Source organism: Octopus bimaculoides, chromosome 3, assembly GCF_001194135.2.
Source record: "Octopus bimaculoides isolate UCB-OBI-ISO-001 chromosome 3, ASM119413v2, whole genome shotgun sequence".
Taxonomy (NCBI): Eukaryota; Metazoa; Mollusca; class Cephalopoda; order Octopoda; family Octopodidae; genus Octopus; species Octopus bimaculoides.
In genome coordinates, this window is record NC_068983.1 from 4707576 (window position 1) to 4717187 (window position 9612).

Below are 9612 nucleotides of genomic sequence, written 5' to 3' on the forward strand. Positions count from 1 at the left end.
AGAGAGAGAGAGAGAGAGAGAGAGAGAGTGGGAGTCTGATACAAAGAGAGAGTGGGAGTCTGATACAAAGAGAGAGAGAGAGAGAGTGGGAGTCTGATGCAAAGAGAGAGAGAGAGAGAGACTGATGCAAAGAGAGAGGAAGTGAATTTTTTAAAAAAATCGATTTTCTCCATTAACAAAAACACCCTTACAATATGCTCCCGTGCTGGTGGTATGCAACAAGCACCAGTCAGGCATGGGTCATTGCCAGTGCCACCTGACTAGCTCCCCGTGTCAGTAGTGAAAAGCACCATTCGAATGTGGCCAATGCCAGTGCCGCCTGACTGGCTCCCGTGCCAGTGGCACGTAAAATGTCACCCACCAAGCTCTTGGAGTGGTTGGTGTTAGGAAGGGCATCCAGCTAAAAACATTGCCAGATAGAATTGGAGCCTGGTGCGGCCTCCTGGCTTGCCAGTCCCCAGTCAAACCATTCAACCCATGCCAGCATGGAAAATGGACGTTAAACGACGATGACGATGATGATGATCTTCATGAAACACACACAACAATCTTCCAGAATTTGAAATTTACAGAATGGAGAAGCACACGGATTTATCAATATCTTTGCAATAAACTATAAGGAATAAGAAATTGCATTTCATGTTCTCCTAGGTTGTACCCAGACAACAACCAGAGGGCGCCTACACAAGGGAACAAGTACAGTAAAAATAGGTGCAAGCATGGCTTCCCAATCAGATGGTCTTGAGTTCAGTCTCACTACATGGCATATAACAATGATGTAGTATGAAACTGTATGGAATTTTCCATTCATCTTCCACCACATAAATGCAGCAGGACAACAATTGTCTGAAATATGGGGCAGATGATCACCTAATAAAAGCAGTTACTGCCAAATATGGACCCTTGATATGCTGGGGATTTTTCTAGTTACTGAACTGACAGGGTTTTGAATGTAGAGTAGAGTTACAAGGCTTTTCAATCCTACCCTTCCTCTGCTTATTCACCAATCACTCTACATGCTTTACTCATAGGAAAAGAGAAGATTTTGTTATGGCAGCAGCACCAGAGTGAATGCCTTGTATACTGTAAGTGTAAAAGAGTAACCAGTACCTCAGTATGTATAAGGTAATGTGGCCAGGTAGAGAAGAAGGTGAGAGAATGATGACAGAAGGAAGACCACAGTTTTGGGGCAAGAGTTTGATGGTGGAGACAGTGTTATTGAGGTGAAGATGTGAGAGAGGAGTGATGGGCAGTAGCAAAGGTAAAAAATGGCAAGTGTAGGAGATAGCAGTGGCCTAGGGAAGAGAGAGTGATGGCTGGCAGTAGTAGAAAAAGAAGCAAGAGTTAAAGGGTAGAAATAGAGTTACTAAAGTAATGACACGGGTAACAGCAGGTGGACAATGGCAAAGGTAAGTGATGGGCGACAATAAAAGTAGCTCAAGGGACAGAGAGTGATGACTGTCAGTAGAAAAAACATACAGGTTAATGAAGTACACTGTGCTAATTACAGTATACTCAACAATCACAAATAAGTTATCTACTGTAAATATAGAAGGCCTGAAGTATTTGACTGATCTACCATTTCATAGAGCTGTTGGTATTTTCACTAGCAGTAACACAGTCAAAATAAATAAACCACTAAATAAATACAAAAAATAACATAGAGTACGTCATATTGTAAACAAACATAAGTTTTTTTTTGAAGCGCTGAAATGTATTGTTGAACAAGTAGAAAGATATACTTTTCCAACCCTTAAATACTGAACAATATATATAAAATTGCAGAAGAATTTGCTGGTTGGTAGTTTAGCTTAAATGGTAGAGCATTCCAATTGGATATTGGAGGGGTGTGAGATCAATCCTCATGGCTGGTTGCTGGAAAATTTATCTGCTCTTAAAAGGATTTTATCCTTTAAATATATTGTTCAGTATTTACGTGTTGAAACAATATATCTTTCTACTTGTTCTAAAATACATTTCAATGCTTCAAAAACAAACTTATGTTTGTTTACATATGACATAATCTATATAACATTTAGCATTTCTGGATGACTTTATAACTTCTAAAATTGCAGAAGAATTCGCCAGTCAGCAGTTTAGCTTAAAAGGTAGAGCACTCCAACCTGATACTGGAGTTCAATCCTCATGGATGGTTGCCAGAAAATTTTTCTGCTCTTAAAAGGATTTTATCCTTTATATATACTCTTCAGTATTTACATGTTGTAAAAAAAAATATCTTTCTACTTGTTATAAAATAATATATTTTAGGGATTTCTAAAAGAATAGCAAAACAGAGGCTGCTTTTTTTTGTCTTGCAAGGTACTTGGTGACCCTGCCATTGATAGTGCTATGAAAAAAGCACCAGTGCTGGTGCCACATAAAAAGCAAGGGTGTTGGTGCTTTGTAAAAAATGCTGGTGCTACATTAAAAGTGCCCAGCACACTCTGTAAAGTGGATGGCATTAGGAAGGGCATCCAACAGTAGAAACCATGTGAAAACAGAAAATGGAGCCTGGTCCAGCTCTTGGTTTGCCAGCTCCGGTCAAACCGTCCAACCCATGACAGCATGGAAAACAGACGTTGAATGATGATGATGTTTACTTACCAAGGGACATATTTTCATAATTTGTGACACTATCTGGAGAAGCTTCACCTGGAGAAAACAACGATAGTAATTAGCTTTAAAGCTAGTAATTAAAAACATAATACATTGCTAACAACAGAAGTCATTAAATTTATCTGTTTAGCCATTCCTCTTCCTCCTCCTCCTCCTCTTCACACACTGTTTCACTGATCTTGGTGCGAAAAGGTCAGGTATATCGGCTGATACACAGACTGGTTGAGTGTCAGAGAACAACAGACCAATGGGCAGGTATCATCAGTGGTGGTCATTTCCATCTCATAAAAGAAAATAACATCAACAATGGAAATTAATAGTTTTATGTGAGAGATTCACAAAATCACCTGATTGAGAGAGCTGGAAAGAGAGGAAGAGAGAGAGAGAATGAAACAGAGAGAGAAGAGAGAGTGAAACAGAGAGGGAGAAGAGAGAGTGAGGAGGAGAGAGTGAAACAGAGAGGGGGAAGAGAGAGTGAGGAGGAGAGAATGAAAGAGAGAGAGAAGAGAGAGTGAAACAGAGAGGGGGGAGAGAGAGTGAGGAGGAGAGAATGAAAGAGAGAGAGAAGAAGAGAGAGTGAAACAGAGAGGGGGGAGAGAGAGTGAGGAGGAGAGAATGAAAGAGAGAGAGAAGAAGAGAGAGTGAAACAGAGAGGGGGAGAGAGAGTGAGGAGGAGAGAATAAAAGACAATAAAACAGAGAGAGGGGAGAAATGGAATGAGAGAGAGAGAGAGAGAGAGAGGGGGAGGGAGGAGAGAAAAGAAAGACTCACCATTTTTCGTTTTATTGGTTTTTGCTTTTCTTGTTGGACCATTATTTGTGGAACTTTTCTCTTTCTTGTTTTTCTTTCCTGAAACATTCGAAACAGATTCTACCATAAAAATGTTGGATATTTACAAAACCCTAAAATCCTAAGTGGTGGACAGCTGACTGACCTCAAACTCCACCCCTTACCCACCAAACAAAACCTCACCTCACTATTATTGTTCTCTTGTTACATTAATTTAAAGTAAAGGACAGATTGGGACTCTGTGATGTTCATGCTTTTCTCACTACCATTTGATGAATTCAAAAATCTAAGGAGCAGACTCAACTCAACATATCCCTTAACACTGCCATCTGGCCTCTGAGTGGAGCCCCCACCCATTATTATTAAGCATCCGTCTTCCATGCTAGCATGGGTTGGACAGTTGGACAGAAGCTGGCAAGCCAGAGGACGGCACTAGGGCTCCAATTGTCTCCTTTGGCATGATTTTCATGGCTGGATGCCCTTCCTAACACCAACCACTTTACAGAGTGGAGTCTGCAATTATTCCAAGCTGGATCTCAAGTCTTTCTTTCATCCCATCTACATCTAATCATTCATACACACTAACATCACACACCCAGTGGAGTGCATATGCTTCATTTCTTCTCAAGCTTTAACACATCCTCAACATTCAATGCCCATACTTTGTTACCATACTCGGAGAAAGAGTGTCTTGGTTGCCAACAGACGTAATATCTTCCTGAACTTTATTCATCCTGTTCTTTGGTCTGTTTACTATGTTTTCAGAGACCCCCTCCTCCTCTTTGAATTAGATCTAGTAAGCAAGAGAAGCTCAATCAACTACTTTTATGTTCCTATCCTGCTATCATACTTTAACCTCTCAACACCCAACATAAAAGCCACCTCCCCTCCCTCTGCAATTCATCTCATCAAAGGGATCTTTAGACTTGCAAGATACATGGTAACCTCACTAATGCTGCTGCCATGAAAAAGCGACCTTGTACATCTTTTAGCATTAAGAAGACTATCCAGTCATAGAAACCATGCCAAAACTGAGACACAAGAGCACAATGTGGTCCTTTGACTTGTTGGATCCTGTCAAACCTATGTCAGTATGGCACATGGACATGAAACACTAATTATGATGATGATGATGATGATGATAATAATGACAATATAATAATGATGGTGGTGATGATGATGATGATGGTGGTACCTTCTGTATGGACTTCCTACCTATTCCTCTTCTTCATATCATACAGAATATTACCCAGACATCATCATTCTTCTAAATAACTCAAACATTATCATTGTTAGGTTTATTTAAAATCTCTTCATTCTATGCTTTGCTTCCACATTTCAAATGTTTTCTCAAAAATCTTCAATGGACAATGAGAGCTGAGTTACCAGCTTAAGTTACTTGAACACCCAAACAAACAAATGCATTACATAGGAAGTACAAACTCCCTAGGGGCCAAACAAAGAAATACATTAGAATAATCCAAACTTACTTTTCTTATCTGGGTAGGTCCAATCATTGTCATTGTCATCGTCCAGACTCTCATCACTGTCCCGTTTCAATGTTGTCGTAGCAATTCTGGTAAATTAATTACGAAATAAAGCATTAAGAAGAGATAGCACAGACACTGGAACTAAATGAACATGTGGGACAGGATTGCTGTTGCATTCAACATGGCTTACAATAAATTTCATACCAACTGAAACTAGTTACAATATTTCTTAGAAAAAACACTCAAGTCATGGAAACAGATTTTACTAAAGGGGAAAATTTTATGGGGAAAACTGAGGAGTAAAAAATGCTTTTAGTGTTGAGATTATTCTAATACTTATTTATTTGCTCGTTTTGAATTACTTATCCTTTATCTTGTAGTATTGAGATTTCGATGATGCAATTGTTTATTTTTAGAATAATATTGTAGGGCAGGTGTGAGAGGCAGAATATGGCCTGTGCAAATATAAAAAAACAGGTACTGTTAATATTTAGGATGGATATCCAACCCAAATATTCTTTTATTCTTTTACTTGTTTCAGTCATTTGACTGCAGCCATGCTGGAGCACTGCCTTTAGTCAAATAAATCGACCCCAGGACTTATTCTTTGTAAGCCTGGTACTTATTCTATCGGTCTCATTTTACTAAGTTACAGGGACTAAACATACCAGCATCGGTTGTCAAGCAATGGTGGTGGGACAAACACAGACACACAAACACACACACATGCATACACACACACACATATATATGACAGGCTTCTTTCAGTTTCTGTCTACCAAATCCACTCACAAGGCTTTGGTTGACCCTAGGCTATAGTAGAAGAGGCTTGCCCAAGGTGCCACACAGTGCAGACTGAACCTGGAACCATGTGGTTGGTAAGCAAGCTACTTAGCACACAGCCACTCACACTTACCCTACAATATCACATTATCAAAATCTTGAAGTTATGAGATAATAAATGATTAATCTGACAGAATGATCTGAATGGCAGAGGGTTAAAGCATTAAAAATTACATCTTTAGTGAAGAGAAATGTCATTGGCATTCATGACAGTTATTAGCATGAAAGACATGGGAGATAAATCTGAAGCCCAGATTCATTACAAACTGAGCAGCAAGTGTATTGGGGAGAATGAATATGATATCAATAAGGAATTGTTGAAATGCGTCTTACCTTTTACTTGCTATTCTGGAACTATTTCTGCCCATACCCATACATTTTTCTAAGTGTGGAGCAAATCGTGACGCTGCTAGGTGTCGCTGGCAGTTGGGACATGTGCATTCAAACTGTTTTTTTGTCGGCACTTGACCAAATACATCAACCCCAGATTTGTAGACAATTTCTTTGAAAGAAAGTAAAAAAACAGTATAAATAAATATATATATATATATATATATATATACACACACACATATATATATATATACACACACACATATAAATATATACACACACACATATGTATATATACATACACACACAATCAAGCAATACTTATTAATATAAACAAAAATCTCTCTCTCTCTCTCCACACTTTCAGAGTAAAAATAAAATAAATATGTCATTGTTTAATGTCCGTTTTCCATGTTGGCATGGGTTGGACGGTTTGACATGGAGCTGCACAGACTCCGATTGTCTGCTGTGGCATGTTTTCTACAGCTGGATTCCCTTCCTAATGCCAACAACTTGACAAAGTGTGTTGTGTGCTTTTTATGTGCTACCAACATGGCTGCATTAATACAGCACCGGCACAAGTACTTTTTGTGTGGCACTGGCACCTGAAAGAACAAGCCTGCACGAGGGGAAGAGAGCAATTTTACTTAGCTTGACATGTCTTATCAAGAACAGCAAATTGCCACATCTCCCAGTATATACATACACACACATATATATAGAGGGTGCGTAAGGTATTTATTTTGAGATGTTCTGTGTTTCTTTCAATTAATTTTAAATATAACAAAGAATTTAGTAAAATCACTTAATTATCATTAAGCTAGTGTTAGGAACATAAATTGTGACTAACGTTTGGTGGAAGATTTTAATTCAAAACTTATGAAAATAAGACATTTGTACTCAGAGCCAGAGCCGGTTCCAGCCAGGATTCTATCAAAAGGGTTAAATAGCATTGAAAGCATGTGGCTTGGTGGTTAGCATATTTGGCTCATGACTCTAAGGTCGTGAGTTCAATTCTCGGCGACACATTGTGTCCTTGAGCAAGACACTTTATTTCACGTTGCTCCAGTCCACTCAGCTGGCAAAAATGAGTTGTACCAGTAATTCAAAGGGCCAGCCTTGTCACATTAGGTGTGTCACGCAGAATCTTGCTGTGTTAAGAGTAAGCATGTCTGTGGAGTGCTCAGCCAGTTGCACATTAATTTCACAAGCAGGCCATTCTGTTGATTGGATCAACTGAAATATTTATTGCCAGTTTTAAATACCATTATCCATAATTATTGCTTTGTCATCCACTTTTCCATGCTTACATGGGTCAGATGAATTTGTTGAGACAGATTTCCTATAGTGGAATGCCCTTCCTGTCACCAACACTCACTGTTTCTAAGTAGGATTATATTTCCCTATGGCTGGACAGGTTTCCACAAAAAAATCAGAAATGAATGACACCACTTGCATGGTGGTGATACTCACTTACAACTTTCATGCAATCTCAAGACAAGATGACAGTAACACACATACATGTGTGTGTGTGTGTGTGTGTGAGTGTGTGTGTGTAAGTATATACAACAGGCTTCTTTTGATTTCCATCAACCAGATCCACTCACAAACCTTTAGTTAACTTGAGGCTATAGCAGAAGACACTTGCGCAAGGTGCCATGCTGTGGGACTGAACCCAAAACCATGGGGTTGGGATAAAAACTTTTTACCACACAGCCACACTTAAATACAAATATATTTAATATAATTTTCAATATGAAACACTGACACACGACTTTTCTAACTTACCATGTTCTTTATGAGACCTGAAAATAAAAGAAACAAATGGTAATTAAGCATTTAGAGAATATTTCAATTTTTTTCTGCAAGACATACACATATTCACATTTAGTCATCATCATCATTTAACGTCTGTTTTCCATGCTAGCATGGGTTGGATGGTTCAACCGGAGTCTGGAAAGCCAGAAGGCTGCACCAGACTCCAATCTGATCTGGAAATGTTTCTACAGTTGGATGCCCTTCCTAACGCCAACCACTCCTAGAGTGTAGTGGGTGCTTTTTATGTGCCACCGGCACATGGGGAACATAATTATTTCTAACAGAAGAATGAGGCCACAAGTTGGTTATTACATCAACCCCAGTTAGTCCACTGGTACTGGCAGTAAACACTGACGGTCAGTCTAGGGTCAACTAATCCAGTTACTGCCAGTTGATAGAAATGGCGATTCATCAACTGACTTTAATTACTTGAAAACACTATGAGAGTTGTGGAACTTCATAGTGTCAACAACTGAAGCTGGATGACTAGTAACAGTAGAACAATATGGTTTCCCATTGGACTGTGCAGGCCAATGACAAGATTTAGACCCACATACAACACTTGATGGATTCTACTGCTAATGGTCATACTGAGCTGGGACCACAGCTACAACTCAATGGATGAGTGATGGTTGTAGTTGAAATCCCAGACAAGTGGTGGCTGTGCCTGTCTCTCAGTGAAGGCCTCAAACACAACCACCACTATTTGCTGCACCCATTTGTTGTGTTTTCATGATCTCTTTATTATTAGGGTTGATTCTGTTAGCATTTGTCTCTTCACAAGCACTCACAGGAAGTGAGGCTTAATGTTCAGAGTTGCTCTTCTCTTAGTCAAGCTACCTTCTAAGGCTGCCAAGCCCAGACTTCCACCCTGTTATACCACCAGGGTAGATCTATATACACAGTGCTGCCCCATCGCTCCTAATCATTATACAAAACTCTGGACACTAACCCAGAATTTCTAAATACCAACACAATTAGAAAATTACTATTTCTAAATCTCACAACGAGAGATATTAAGTAACAGTACTTTGGAGTAAAGATTGTTTGCCAAAATAACATGGCAGTCCTGGTTTAGGACGAATGTTGCTGTAATTTAGCCACAGATCATGTCATATAGCCAGCTGGAGGTGATGTCTCCTGGGGCTAAATTACAGCAACATTCGTCCAAAACCAGGACTGCCATGTTATGCTGACAAACAATCTTTACTCCACCAACACAATTATTAGATAATGGTTGACCCTGAGTTGGGTTTGTCTGTCTATTTAAAGTAAAGGATTAGAAACTGTTCTAATCCTTTACTTTTGATACATTCTCACTGTTTATGGAGTCTAGATGCAGTAAACACCTCAAAAATATCCCCCGAATAAGAAAGAAAGAAACCCAAATTTACTTACCATGGATCTGTATCCCCTAAAAATAAGGTTCCAATTTTTGCTGACCGGTGCACTTCAAAACACACTCCCAATGTTACTTCATCGATCAGGTCAGCTGTCACATCACCAACAGCAGTCTAAAAAATACAAGCAACATCTTCGAATTAGACAAGTTAATTTATGTTAAAATATGTGTATTATCATCATTTGATGTCCTTGTTCCACGAGTTGGATCTGCTGGCTATGAAGACCGCATCATGCTCCAGCATCTGTCTTGCAATGGTTTCTATGGCCACATACACTTCCTAATGCTTATCCTTATATATATATATATATATATATATAT

At 39.1% G+C, this 9612-nt stretch overlaps 1 protein-coding gene across 4 annotated transcripts in view; it reads right to left on the reverse strand.

The window, feature by feature from the left end:
• LOC106877361 (ataxin-7-like protein 3) overlaps positions 1 to 9612 on the reverse strand; it is a 45120-nt gene that overhangs the window by 9347 nt on the left and 26161 nt on the right. For 3 of the 4 annotated variants that reach the window (XM_014926245.2, XM_052965992.1, XM_052965991.1), the window contains exons 2-7: positions 9288 to 9403; positions 7860 to 7876; positions 6072 to 6240; positions 4896 to 4981; positions 3388 to 3465; positions 2605 to 2652 (exon numbers count right to left, since the gene is read on the reverse strand). In XM_014926245.2, coding sequence (XP_014781731.1) covers positions 2605 to 2652; positions 3388 to 3465; positions 4896 to 4981; positions 6072 to 6240; positions 7860 to 7876; positions 9288 to 9403 — 514 coding nt within the window. The remainder of the gene's footprint in view (positions 1 to 2604; positions 2653 to 3387; positions 3466 to 4895; positions 4982 to 6071; positions 6241 to 7859; positions 7877 to 9287; positions 9404 to 9612) is intronic. The other variant, XM_052965993.1, reaches the window with a different exon arrangement.